Raw genomic sequence first — 14,143 nt, forward strand, 5'->3', positions numbered from 1 at the left:
ACTGGAGAGGGCACCCACCCAGGGGCGGATGGATTAAGATTTAAGAGTCAAGGGGGGCAGCTGACCCCGCTGCCTCCCAATTTTTTTTAGAGATTGATATAATTTTCATCCAATTTTTACTCATTTGACTCCCTTTTAAAATTCATTTTTGCCCCAACCCATATATAAGGGTTTTATACTTAGGAAAAAGATGAGTCAAAATAGAATTTCCACCCATAAAAATTCCCAAAATGTGCGTTTCATTGTTCTTGTTATTAATATATATCTACTTTTTGATTAACTTGTTAATTTGATTGTTCTTTTCAAATAGCAACTAGAAAAGTTAATCATATATAGTTCAAATTTTCGATCTCACTTGTCAAAAATCTTGGCTCCGCCCCTGCATCCACCCACTTTGACTGCTGGAGGATGTGCTTGCTCCAGATACAGGGTTATCATCAACATAAGATGAGCTTGATTCCATAGCGAATTGGATTGAGGCATTGATTGCCATAGCTAGTTCTAGGTCTTCGATCTGCAGATGATGGAGCGGTTGCTGGAACAACTCGTGCCTGAGCAACTGGTTCTAAGTGGTGATGGGAAATACGGATGCAGGTAGGTCGTTCATGGCAACTAACCAAGAGGTTAGCAAAATGAGGTGCAAATGAACAAGAGATTCCGAGGTGCTCGTATGGGTAACGAGCCAGTTAGTATGTCCGAGTCAAAGCTATGACCATAGGCCGGAATTGAAATTTCAGAAGAGTGTGAGCATGGTTTCTTTTAATTTTCCTCTCTTTTATTTTCTTTTCCTTTAATTCCAAACAGGGCCTCATTCTTCTAAACTTATGTAAGAAATTAAGTTTGTTTTTGTGCTTGTTCGATTTTTTTTTTTTGCATTTGTTAGTTTTGCGCAAAATTTTTGTGACTTATTGATTCGTCTCGACGAGAGGAATCGGAAAAGTAATTTTTTTTTTATTTTTACCCAATTATTTTGGGAAATAACCATTTTTTAGCAAAATAAGTTATGGATTCGTTTCGACGAGAGGAATTATTTTACTTTTATCTAACTATTTTGAGAAATAACCACTTTTTAACAAAATAAGTCAACACACGAATCAATAATCCACAAAGGTTTCACACAAAACTAATAAATGTAAAAAAAAATCAAATAAGGACAAAAATATTTATCTTATTTTCTAATATGTTTAGGAGAACAGAGACGAGAGTTGAGTTTTGTTCACCTCCACTTAAAACGGTGAACATTACCCTCATTCTATTGGTTGAAATTGTGTGGATCCTATCATAAAGTGATGTGATACTTATTAAAAAATGTATTGCATAGATGGGACTAGGAGTGTGCAAAAAACTCACGTACCCGTGAACCCGACCCGACCCGAAGGGTCTCGGGCTGGGTCGAACATGTTCCCGCCAAGGCTCTATTGTCCAATTTAGTGTCGGCAATATTCCAGATTAAGCAGTGTTCTAAAAGTTGGCCGCCTAGGCTGATTATTCCCCGCCTTGGCGCTAGGCGGCGGTCCAACACCTAAATTAGGCAGCTGACTAGTCTAGCACCTAGTCCCCCCGCCTTGGCTCTAGGCATCCCATTTTCGCTCGACTAGCGCCTAACGATTTTTGGAACAATGAGATTAAGAAATAAGGTTCTTTAAATTTTTTCGGGTCTTAGTGGCCTGATTTTTTTGGGATATTAAATATAAGAAAAATGATCTTTCTTCCATTCCTGCTTTAATTTCATGTGGGTTTTCTTGAATTTTCTGGGTTTGAGTGATTGAGTTGTTAACTGGTTGGATTATTAAGATTAAAGTGCATTAACCTAATTTTAAAGGAACAAGGGTATATTGTCTTTTCATTCATTTCCGTCCAAGATTTTAACGGATTTGGTCAGAGGGGGTGAAGTTGCTGAGTTTTGATAGTTGAAGGGGTGATGTTGCAAAAGCTTGATAATTGAGGAGGTGTTCTTGCAATTAGTGATTTCCACTGTTTTCCAGCTGGGAGGTAATTACTTGTAAAAGTATTTACGAGGTTATGGGATAGTGGCTTCTACACTTTGGTATTGGGCATGCAATGATATTGTGCTTTGCAAAGTAAGCTCCTCTTATAATTTTTTGCTTCATTCGTTTCGATTTATTTGTTCACTTTTTGACTTTTAAATGTTCCAAAATAGTTATTCATTTGACTTTTAATTGGATCGATTTTTCCTTTTTGCCCTTCTTTGGTGGAATAAAGTAACTTTTTTGAAAAAGTTGAGGGTAAATGTGGAAAGTTGAATTTTTTTTTAGGTATAATTATTGTGTTTCCTAAAAAAGTTAGATTTTCAAGATTGTGTTACCTAAAAAAATTGAATTTTCGAGATTGAACAAATAAATTAGAACAATGAGACTATTTTTTAACATGTAGGCGACGTTTCGGTTGCTCCTCTCGTATATTCTGTCTTTTTCCTTGCTTTATCGACAGCCTTGTTACCAGCATTTTCCATTAGCACCTAGCTCACAGGCTTTGCAAATACTACCCACACTAAAGCCCTTGTTTCGATTTTGAAGTCTTTTTATCCCCGGAAATGGTTACTCTGTCGAGTGTTGCCCGGTCAATGGGCCGGCGATTCGTAGGATATCCGAAACCCTACTTGTCTCAGTTCAGAACACTTCTTTTACAGTCCACTTCCCAATGCGTAAACCTCCGCAGACTCTCTAATTCCGATTCCGGTAATCTAACTCTTCTTTTACTCTAAATTATATTTGTTGCGTAGGTTATGATTGCCTCATGGTAGAAATGTACTTATGTCCGTGTCACGTGAGTTTTTGGGGTTATGCCATTCTTTGTTGGTGATTTCATCTTCAGTGATTTGTTGATGTTTGATGAGATCTTTTGCTTTTCTGTTTTTTTTCCCGGAATTTTGTTTGATTACGTGTATGCATTCACGACTTGATACTACTTGCATCATACATTTTGCTTCATTTGCATTGGAACTGTGTTTGGACGCGGAGAATGGTTTGAATTGAATTTTCGGTAGGTGGTTTTCGTAGTTTCGGATGGAAAAGGCTGAATTGTCCCAGGAAAGGTGCCTGTTGCGGCAGAATCTGGAAGTGAAATAGAAACTAACAGGAAAGATTGTTACTTTTGCCCCTTTGTGATTATTAAAACACGTAGTGCTTTAGAGTAAAGCGGAACTCTCAACTTTGGTAATTGAAGAATATGAGTGACTGGATTAACGATGTTACAGCTTGTTTGTTAGCGGGATAAGCTTTGGGTATACGGGGGATACAAGAGGAGGGATATGGAAGAAGGGGATCATTACAAAGGGGTGGTTGGTTATACGAGGTTTGTTTGGCTAAAGGGGAAATGAATGGGTAGTGACATTTTCATAGTTAATAAGGATGATTGCGTATCAGTGTAGAGGCGGATGCATAATATACAGGGTAGGGGTATCCCCGATTACTTATACTCCTCCATATCCGGAAACGCTTACAGGTAAAAAAAGAGTAAGGTCACACTAGGATAGGGATTAAAGTTAAGAATTGGATATTCTTCATAAGTTCATATGCTAGAGCATTCTTAAGTTATGGCCGAGGGTCTTCTTTTTTGTGATGGATGATACTTGATGCCTGATGGATTATAAAGACATGTAAATCATGAAAGGCCTTTACTTGAAAAACTTTTCAGAATGATGTAATGAAAATTTTGAATGATGCAATTACGTATGTGGATAAAGGCATATATGCTGCTTTTGTAAATAATTAGTCTTATATATTATTTAACCATGCAATATAGTTGCATAAATACAGATAACATACGTATGTTGTGTCATGCCTTCTTGAATATTTGCAGCCATGTCATTTGTTTGTATCAGTGCTACATAAGGGGTGACCTTGGCTGATTTTGATAGGAAGGTTGCTTGGTTGGGGGGTAGAAGATCTCGTAGAAAGAGAATGTGAGAGGGTGGTTTGGTGGTGGGTTTTGATAAGAGCTGGTTGCGGGTAGTTAAGTATTGATGTATTTGGAAGAGATGTGAGAAGGTGGTGCGCTGTAGGGGTGATGAGTGTAGTCCGAAGAGAAAGTCAAATTGATAAGGGGTGGTAACGGGAAGTGGTTGCAGTGGTGTGGTCTCTTAGTTGAGACAGAAAGTGAAGGTGGTAGCTGTCATGGTGGTGGGTGGAGACTGGAGAGAAATAGTGAGCAAGTCAAAAGAGGACTTTACCTGAGTTGGTAAAAGGATATGTTACAAAAGCATGGTTACATTTTGGCTTGTGCACTTTGCTGTGTTTACACTGTCACCAACCACTCGATCCATCATTGTTAGACCCATCACCAAGCTCAGTATTATCATCCCTTTTTTTCTAAATAGTGTGGTCAATCTGAAGGAAATCATGGACTATGTTGACTGTGTTGACTGAAGTTTTTTCATGTTATTCATAGGATGACTATGCCCACCTCTTGCAATTAACTCCATCGATTTCACGATTTTTTCATCATGCATGACGAATTGTTAACCTAACTCTTTTGTTTGTTTGTTCGCAATGTTGTGTCCCTCATTATATGTGTTAACCTGCTATGTGGTTAGGGTCATTTGTTTCATGGGATTAAGTCATGGGATTGGACTAGTTATCAAGACAATTGAGTTCCGGAGGGGTAAGAGTTCTTATTTGGGATATTGGGGTGGGTGCAATTACCATAAAAAATCTCAATTACCCTTAAAATAATTAATTCCATGTAGAAAATGCTACTCTTCTCATCACATCATCATTCATGCCATCAGACCTTCTAGTGAATATTAATATCAATATTTTTTCCTTTTTAGATCTTATCGATTTTCTTAATTCTTAGTAAAACAAGCGGCAACAATAGTTTATAATTTTAATTTATTTCTTGAAATGTTATTTTCTCTGCTTGTCGGATTGGTAATTTTGTGATGCAAACCATAATATCGAAGGGAATCAAAGATTCAAAGAAAGGAGCAAAATCCCAGTGAAGGAGATAAACCCTAAAGGGTAGAGAGAGAAACTATGTCTCAATCAATATATTCAATATTCTTAATAATAAAAAAGCTCCCAAAATGAAAGACTACTTACCTATTTAGACTCAAGACCCTAACAACACTACGGACGCTAAAATGACATAAGTACCCCTAATTCTATTGGATCATTTTGAGTCCTACATATTAATATAGGTATCATTATGCTATTAGTTGCACGATAATGGTATATTCATATTCAAATGACATGATGTGTATATACTTGCTCTTACTGATTAGCTTGTGGCCATGAAGAAATTTCAAGGATGTTTTTTTTATTAACGATTTCATGGTGTAGTAAGTAGAATAATAATTAGGGTTATTTAGTTATTTGATCAGGTTATCCTTCTCTTGAGTCTTTCAAATCAAACGTGAGATACAGACAAATCCATCCATCTAATCCGATGAATTCACAAATGTAGGACTTATGGTATTTACACCCTAAAATAATCCTGGAATAGTCAGTCCCAGGCCTAATCTAGTACGACGAAACAAACGAGTAGGCTTACCTATAGTCCCAGCCCCAGGACTATAGGCTTACAATGATGGACTAATGGAAGCTTAATTCAGCACTAATGGAACCTTAACTCAACAAAGCTGGATCCTAACAGCGGGGCTTACCTGAAGAATTCTGTTTTCTAACTCTACCTTTATGGGTATTTTTGGTTAACTTATGTGTTCGACCTCTTTATTGTGCTTCCTCAACCTATGCTTCTCCTAGCACCTTTATGTGCCCGAGTTCCCTTGTCACTGGAATCTCATTGCACTGTGGCTGTGTTTAGATCATAGATTTGTAGGGAAAAAGTAAAGGAAAAGGAAAAAAAAAATTGAAGCCAAATTTATTTCTACAGTTCTCTTACCGTTTTTCTTTGGATTTGTAAGTCCCTCCGTAAACACATGATCCATTCCAAACACAGCATGAGAGCTTGATTCCTGATCAATCATCTTCTCTTTTATTTTTTATCTTCTCCAAACTCTCTTTTTTTTTTACTTACAGGAATTGTTGAGGTTAACTTGGATAGGCCAGGAGTAAAAAATGCCATAGGGTGGGACATGCTGAGAGGATTGCAGCATAGTTTTGAAGCTATAAGTAGGGATTCTTCTGCAAACGTTTTAATGATTCGCAGTTCAGTTCCCAAAGTGTTCTGTGCAGGTGCTGATTTGAAGGTAAGACTATCATGCCTAATTCTTTTAGTATGTTATGAATCCTTCGAGGGAGCACACATGATTATAGCTACATATCCTATTACTGACGGAAGAGAATAAAGGATGTACTAGATGTGCTAGAAAAGAGAAAAAATTGAAGTAGGCTTAATTAGTTTCTTACTAATTTGTGCAGGGACTCATACCAAATCAGTTAGAGATAAGGACTAAGAACAACATAGCTGTATAGGGCATTGTCTTCACACAGGCAATAGCCTGTAAAGCCAGTGCTGCTGTTTCTTTCTTTTTTGAGAATCTCAACCCTGTCTCATTTTGTTCTTCCCCATCATAGTTATATCTTCAGAATCCAATGTTAAGGAGCCTTTTAAGTTATCATTAACCGCACAATAACACTACGTTGAGCATATTTTCTTACCATCTCTTGCTTATCCCCTGAGAGCATCCGCATTTGACATCTCTTAAAAATGTTTGTTATATGACGCGAAGTGCTAAATGTGGGGTCCGAAAATGTGTGTTAGAGGTTTTGTTAGGAAGAGAATGAAAAGATTGTTCGTTCGACATTTTTAGGAGTTTTGTTGGTTTTAAATGTAGGTCCCTATTTTCTGCTGTTCCCTCTCTCTCTCTCTCTCTCTCTCTCTCTCTCTCTCTCTCTCTCTCCTTAAACCTCTCTACAAGGAGAGCCACAGATAAATGTGTGTTGATACTTTCTTTTGCTCGCATGAGGGAGGTTTTTTATTGACAATCAAACATGTGCTCAGTGTTCTGGAACAAGGAATTAATCGGTGATTACTAATTAGTATGCACCCATTAATCGCTCAAAGGTGGCTGACTGCTCGACTAGCGCCTAGTGACTTTTAGAACATTGGATGTGCTCCTTTTGGAGATTTTTAGCTTTCCCAAATCTTATGAATTTTGTTCTCTAGTTAAAATAGTTTGTACACTTTAATATCCTAATATAATCTGGGCAAAGGAGGTGATGCTGGAGGATGTAATAGACTCCTCTAACGATAATAAAAAGAAAGATAAGAATAAGATAGAGATAAAACCAACCTAATAACACTTCCTAATAGAAACATCGTAAAATAACAACTAAATCTCTAAATCATAGAGATATGTCAGTTACTCGAATAGAATCTCCTCCTGGATCAAACACAAATAACTTGTCTCGTTCCCTATCAATTCTACTATATTTTACTCTTCCTCTCGAAGCTGCTCCTATAGCCTAAGAATATTTGATTCGTATTGACCCCCTTCCTATGGATGTGCCTACAGAAGAATATATCTCCACACTTGAGGTGTTGATATTCTTGCAGCTTCCTCAGCCTCTCCTCGCCGAGCTCCTATTGCCCCATTCCCCAAGGTCTACTCCCGACGTGTAGCCTCTCCACGTCCTTCTCCTAGCTCTCCTGCCTCTCAATTTGTCTCGGAGGATCCTGATCCACCTTCTCGCCATTATCCTACACGTGAAAATCGCCCCCCAATGGTAAAATATGGCTTTACTAATACTTGTTTCTCAACTTCTTATCGTTCATTTATTTATTTCTTGGATTCACACTTATTATGAGCGTAAGTCCTATAAAGAAGCTTGTAATGATCCCAATTGGGTGGATGCCATGAATGTCGAGCTCACTGCTCTTGCTCAAAATGATGCTTGGGAGTTGGTTCCGCTACCGGATGGTAAAAATCTTATTTGTTGCAAATGGGTCTACAAAGTCTAAACTCATTCTGATGGTTCTTTCGAGCAATATAAAGCCCGCTTAGTTGCTAACGGGTTTTCTTAGGAGTATGGGATTGATTATGAGGAGACCTTCGCTCCCGTCGTCAAAATGACCACTGTTTGAACCTTGATCTCTGTCACTGCTGTGGACCAGTGGCCTCTTTATTAGTTGGATGTGAAAGAATGCTTTTCTCAATGGGTATCTATCTAAAGAGGTTTATATGCGTCCTCCTCTAGGCTTCTCTCATCCTTTTGGTCTTGTTTGCCGCTTACGCCGTGCTTTATATGGCTTGAAACAGTCCCCTCGTGCTTGGTATGTACGATTTCAAGATGTGGCTCTTTAGATTGGTTTCCATCCTATTTTGCATGACTTTGCTCTCTTTCTCCTTTGCACATCTCATGGTTTGGTTCTTCTTTTGCTATATGTTGATGATATGATCATCATTGGGTCTGATCTTGCTGCTATTAGGGATGTGACACATCTCTTTCGTGAGTTTGAAATGAAAGAGTTGGGCCCTATTTGGTATTTTATTGGCATTGAGGTTGTATCTGCTGGGACAGTCCAAGTATGCTACTGATACCCTTTACAGTGCTCATCTAACTCATAACAAAACCGTTGATACTCCTCTTGAACTTCATGCCAAGTGATGGTATTCCATTAGAGTATCCTACTGAATATCGTGAGTTGGTGGGTTCCTTGGTTTTTCTTACTGTGACTCGGCAGATATTGCCCATGCTATTCATGTGGTGAGTTAGTTTGTTTCTGCTCCTCGGTTTACCCATTGGGCAGCCCTGGTACGCATTCTGTGTTATGCTCATGGTACTATCCATTAGTGTCTTCTGCTTTCTTCTACATCAAGTTTGACTCTTCAAGCTTATGCCGATGCTGATTGGGCTTGGATATATTAGTGACCACAAATCAATCTTTGGCCTTTGTGTTTTTCTGGGTGATTCTCTTATCTCTTGAAAAAGCAAAAAGCAATATGATGTTGCTCGATCCACTACTGATGCCGAATATTGTGCTATAGCCCATGCTACCTCATAAATAGTATGGATTCGCTGGCTCCTTTCAAATATGGGTATCTCTATTCCTTTTCCAACAACTCTTTATTGTGATAATAAGAGCGCTATTTAGATAGCCCACAACTCGGTCTTTCATGAGCACACGAAGCACATCGAAATCGATTGCCATTTTGTTCGTTACCCTTTGTTTCCTCCGCGCTGCAGTTGGCCAACTTCTTCACAAAAACCCACACTTCTGCCCGGTTTCGCTTTCTCCTTGGCAAACTCTCGATGCTCTCTGCCCTCGCATCCTGAGTTTGGGGGGGGGGGGGGGGGGGGGGGGGGGGAATGGAAATAAATCTTTGTGTATCATATTGTAATCATATCCTAGTGTGTCCCTTTATTAAGAGATAGATTAGGCTTAATCATATCACGATGTATCTCTCTATTTATGGCATAGATTAGGCGTACCTTTTAGTATCTTTTCTAGGGCTAGTTATACCTAGCTCGTACATTGTAATTTATCGAAGTCTGCAATACAATTTCCTCTTGTTCTCTCCTTTGTTTTGCTAAGTCACAGGAAAAATAATTGGAAAAGACTGTCTGAGGTAGCCCATAGTCCTACTCAACTGTGCATTTATTTGAACATTGATTTGATCAACCTTATCTGACAAGTCGCAAATGAGCTTGGCAAGATCTTATAGGGTTCAAAGAAACAATAAGCACAAAGATTTTGGACCTTTTTGCAAAATTACTAATCTCCCACTAGATAGAGATAGTAATCTTAATTTCAAATTGAGAATAGTACCTTTTGCAAAATCAAATTTTTAGCTCTGATGTTATTGTGATGCTCAAATATACCAGTAGCTCCAAAAATGAATTCCTCACTTTATGACTTCGGCTCACAAAAAAATTCTTTTACAAGATCAAATTTTGAGCTCCGATTTTAGTATGATGCTCAAATATTCCAGTAGTTCCAAAATTGAATTCCGCACTGTATGACTTTGGCTCACAAGAAATTCTCCCATGGTTTCTCTGTTGCTGACGTCCTCTTCTTTCTTTTTTTTTTGGTTGGTTGGCTGGCTGGGTTATGATTTGTTTGGTGCAAGTGCTGGTAATATGGATGGGCTGGTTATGGATTGGGAAGGTTTTGGCTTGTCGGTTGTATTTGGGTTAGGTTTGTGATAAGTGGGCTGTGTATGGCTATTGGGATAGGTTTGTGTCTTACACGGATTGGAAGCTAAGAAACTACACAGCATGGCAAGGACGAACTCCAAGAAATTCAATGAGTGCATACTGTTGTCAAACTCCATCAATGATGGTTGGCCTTGAACTAATGACGATTGCTGCAGCAGTGACTGATAATGCTTATATGATCTGGATGTTTAGCTATGGTGATTGACTTTTGAGGTGGCATGAAAAACTTGGGAATGGTCACGCAGTGGTGGTGTGAGGGCACAAGATCTTTGGTGATGGCAGGTGGGAACTGGAGAGGCGAACACGGGTTTTCTTGTGTTTTTTTTTCCCCTGATATAATAGTGGGAAAAATAAAAAACAAACAAGGATATGGATCAATGTTTGCTCTGATACCAAACTGATGCAGGCGGATTAATAAAGAACAATAAATTGATAAACATGAGGAATCCATACCTAAGGAACCCTAGAAATCCTGACCTAGGGGTTGTGAAGGCATCCACACCAATACTCAAAAGAAATTCATTCCATATCATAAACTGTTTCAGACAATACCCATAGAGTCCCTTAAATAGACTCCTCTAACAGAGAACAAAAGGTAAAATAAGAATAAGATGGAGATAAAACCAACCTAATGGTACTTCCTAATAGATAAATCCTAAAATAACAAATAAGCTAGGGGAGATAAATCATAGATATATGTCAATTACAAAAATAATATCTCTTCCTAGTTCAAACGTAAATAGCTCGTCTCGTTCCTTATCGGAGAGTAGGGGAGAAGCGGTATTTTGTGAATGTATTCCTCTGCATTTTGTCATTCTACTGAGTGGTCTATGATCAATTGTTGATTGATTTCTTTTTTTATTAGATGCTGTCTTATGCTTGTAATCAGTTATTTGTTTCGATTGAATCTACATGGACCAGAGTTTTGGACCACTTATCAGTTACTTGTTTCGATTGGCAGGAAAGGAAGACCATGAGTTCATCTGAGGTTCAAGATTTTGTAAATACTTTGCGCTCCACTTTCTCATACTTAGAGGTTTGTCATAGTTCATACCATTCTTCTACATGTTCGTAACTGATGTTTCCTTACCAACTTAATGGTGCAAAGAGAAGGCACCTCGCTTGTAAAGTTTATCCGTCTGTGACTACTGTTTTCTTCTAATTAGAGCACTTAACAAACCCTCAAAAAGTTCCTCAGGCGCTTCATATCCCTTCTATAGCTGTTGTTGAAGGTGCAGCATTTGGTGGAGGGCTTGAAATGGCTCTATCTTGCGACCTCCGGATTTGTGGTAAGTCTGGAGTTGATCCCTCCAAAATTAATTTGACTGCTAGGAATTTCTCATTTTATTTCTTCAATTATATTTTTCCTGAATTTAGGAGAGGATGCTGTGTTGAGTATGCCAGAAACGGGGCTTGCCATCATACCTGGGTATGTATCAAATTTGTATTTTCCAAGGTGTTGTGATAATTAGTGGTTTGGAGCTACCTCATTCTTGTTGGTAAGGGCTTGTGCATTTCTATTCGTTTTTCATTTTTTGTCTTCTGGCTCCCTACGGCATATGAAGAATTGTTGTATCATAGCCAACACAATTTTGTGTTGTAGGATATTGCAATTCATATAATTTGAAACGCTTCTTTCTTCCAACATACTTTTAGCAAGAATAAATTTCCAGCAAAATTGTTTTCCAGAGCAGGTGGCACCCAACGGCTTCCTAGATTGGTTGGAAGATCAGTGGCAAAGGAACTTATATTTACTGGTCGGAAAATTTGTGGCAGAGATGCAGTTTCTATGGGTATGTTTTTTCTGGAGCTTCTTCTATTTTGACCATTTTCAGTGTTCACTGTGTGACAAGGATGTAATGTTGCAGGCCTTGCCAATTACTGTGTTCCTTCTGGTGAAGCTCATTTAAAAGCCCTCGAAATTGCTCAGAGTATAAATCAAAAGGTAACATCTCTCGTCTCCAGAGGGTCTAGATACATAGAGGGCCATGTGCGATGCTTGTGAACCTTATTACCTCTTAGAGTATATCCCTCCATATGTAGTTATGATAAATCTCAAAATGGCTAGGGGTAAGCACTTGTCTATTACTCCTTAAACTTTGCAAATTGCAGTATACATCGCATCCCTTGTAGAACCAAAAGGTCCAAAGCTGTTTCCACGTCAAGGCTTCCATGCAAAACCCTTATGTTGGTTTAATTAGATAATTTTTGAATGAATACATTGTGCAAATAGCAGTACAGTTTCTACTGGCCTTGAACTAGATAGTTACATACGTACACTTGTATCATTGTATGAGTGTATCTGGTGTTTGAAATATATTTGCAGGACCTTTTCTGATTCCTTTCAAATATTTGTAGCTCTTACATGGAATGGTTGTTTGTCTTACTAGAGGGTAAGTACTTAACGAATGATGGTTCTTGAGGTTGTGCGTTGGATTTTAGCTAGTAATTTTTTATGTCACGGGGTGATGGAAGGATAAGCAGCACCATTTCGGATGCACTTGTATTTACACTTGCATCTTACATATTGACTTACTGACACATCATGTTTTTGCAGGGTCCATTGGCAATTAGATTGGCCAAGCGAGCCATCAATGAGGGCTTTGAGGTAGATATGGCATCGGCTTTGGCGTTCGAAGAAGAGTGCTACGAACAGCTTTTGAACACAAAAGATCGCTTGGAAGGCTTGGCAGCATTTGCCGAGAAGAGAAAACCTAAATATGTTGGCGAATGAAGAAGAAAATAGTCTAATTACTTGCATCTAGTGATATTTTTACCGCTTGTGCCTAATAATAGCCATCCTCTTTCATCGTTAAAACCTGGGAATACCAAATGCTGGTTATACCTCTTACTTTTTACTAATATCAGTTACTAGTTTGGTTCTGATGTGGGAATATTTGGGATTCTAAACATGTACCCATGTATAATGTGAGGTAGGCTACTTTGAATTGTGAAAAAGCTTCTTCTGAGGTTAATGGAGGATTCATTTATAAAAATTTGTATAGAATAGTTAAGTAAAAAATTTGTATAGAATGGAGTCTGGTTCTGTGTAATGTTGGGCTATTCCTCAAGAATCAGTAGGGGAAAATGGAAGTACAGAGAGTTGAGACCAACGAGGCTGGACTTTTTACATGAACGATGAGATTAAAGTTTGAGTTTTTTTTTTTAAACAGAAGCAGCATATCTGTTTAAATAAGCCATAAGGCATCTACGGATTAAAACTGAATACAGATTATGTCATATGGCATAAAACGATTCCCATCCGACAATAGAGATATAGAAACATAGCTAAGTCCTAAAACTAGTGATATGCAGGAAAAAAAACAAAGAAATGAATATGATGTTTAGCACCTATGCAAAATCCATCGCTCATTCCACACTGTAATCAACAAGGATCGGCTTAAATGGAGCTAGCACCCAAACACCAAACGCCTTGGGATGGCAAAGCTCCATATCAAAGATAGTATAGAACCCGATGGAAATCAGTCTCTGAATCTGGAGAACCAGATCGGAAAAAAATCCCAGAGGGAAACCCAGCGAGAAAATCCTGGAGGAAAACCCGGCGAGACAGAAACTGAAGCCCAACATCCAAACAGAAACTGGAAATCGGCCCAAACAATCGGATAGAAACCAAACAAAACCAAAAAATAAGACTAAAAAACATAAAAGAAACCTTCAGTCTTAGAGATGTTACCAGACAAACGCCACCACAAAATCTGGAGACTTATTTGCCGAAGAGAGCCAAATCACCCTTGCTTCATCTCACCATTAGATCTAGCCCAAAACAAACCAAGGGAAATGGCGGTGGAGTGGTGGAGAGCGAGGAGGAGGCGGTGGAGGGGTGGAGCGAAGGAGGTGGCGGGAAGGAGGCAGTGGAGAGTGGATCTGGTTGGGATTGGGTCTCGACGGGCAGAGAGGTAAAGGAGGGCGATCGGCGAGGAGGAGGGGGGAGGTGGAGCAAGGGGTGGCGGCCCCACCCCCTAGAAGAGAACCCTAATTGATGAAAGAGGTAGAGAGGGGAGAGGGGAGAGGAGAGAGGGGAGAGATTTTAGAGATTA

The 14,143-nt window shown here is 38.9% G+C and overlaps 1 protein-coding gene across 2 annotated transcripts; it reads left to right on the top strand.

Annotated features, from left to right (window-relative positions):
- Positions 1 to 2,391: 2,391 nt before the first annotated feature.
- Positions 2,392 to 13,081, top strand: LOC131322176 (probable enoyl-CoA hydratase 2, mitochondrial). 2 transcript variants are annotated; one of them, XR_009198722.1, is made up of 9 exons: positions 2,392 to 2,699; positions 6,003 to 6,172; positions 11,047 to 11,121; positions 11,284 to 11,374; positions 11,463 to 11,514; positions 11,775 to 11,878; positions 11,954 to 12,030; positions 12,412 to 12,478; positions 12,643 to 12,775. XR_009198722.1 is itself a non-coding variant. In XM_058353415.1 (8 exons), the coding sequence occupies exons 1-8, from the start codon at positions 2,555 to 2,557 to the stop codon at positions 12,817 to 12,819; spliced, it is 891 nt and encodes a 296-aa protein (XP_058209398.1). In that variant the 5' UTR covers positions 2,394 to 2,554; the 3' UTR covers positions 12,820 to 13,081. The 2 variants fall into 2 exon arrangements, 1 of the variants encoding a protein (XP_058209398.1); XM_058353415.1 differs by lacking the exon at positions 12,412 to 12,478 and having other exon boundaries at positions 2,394 to 2,699; positions 12,643 to 13,081.
- The last annotated feature ends 1,062 nt before the right edge of the window (positions 13,082 to 14,143 follow it).

This window comes from Rhododendron vialii, chromosome 4a (genome assembly GCF_030253575.1).
Source record: "Rhododendron vialii isolate Sample 1 chromosome 4a, ASM3025357v1".
Lineage (NCBI taxonomy): Eukaryota > Viridiplantae > Streptophyta > Magnoliopsida > Ericales > Ericaceae > Rhododendron > Rhododendron vialii.

Bases quoted from the DNA above. Each gene is read 5' to 3' on its own strand.
- LOC131322176 (XM_058353415.1), top strand. From the start codon at position 2,555: ATGGTTACTCTGTCGAGTGTTGCCCGGTCAATGGGCCGGCGATTCGTA. The intron at 6,173-11,046 runs GTAAGACTATCA...TTCGATTGGCAG, and splicing joins GTGCAGGTGCTGATTTGAAG to GAAAGGAAGACCATGAGTTC. The intron at 11,515-11,774 runs GTATGTATCAAA...ATTGTTTTCCAG, and splicing joins GGGCTTGCCATCATACCTGG to AGCAGGTGGCACCCAACGGC.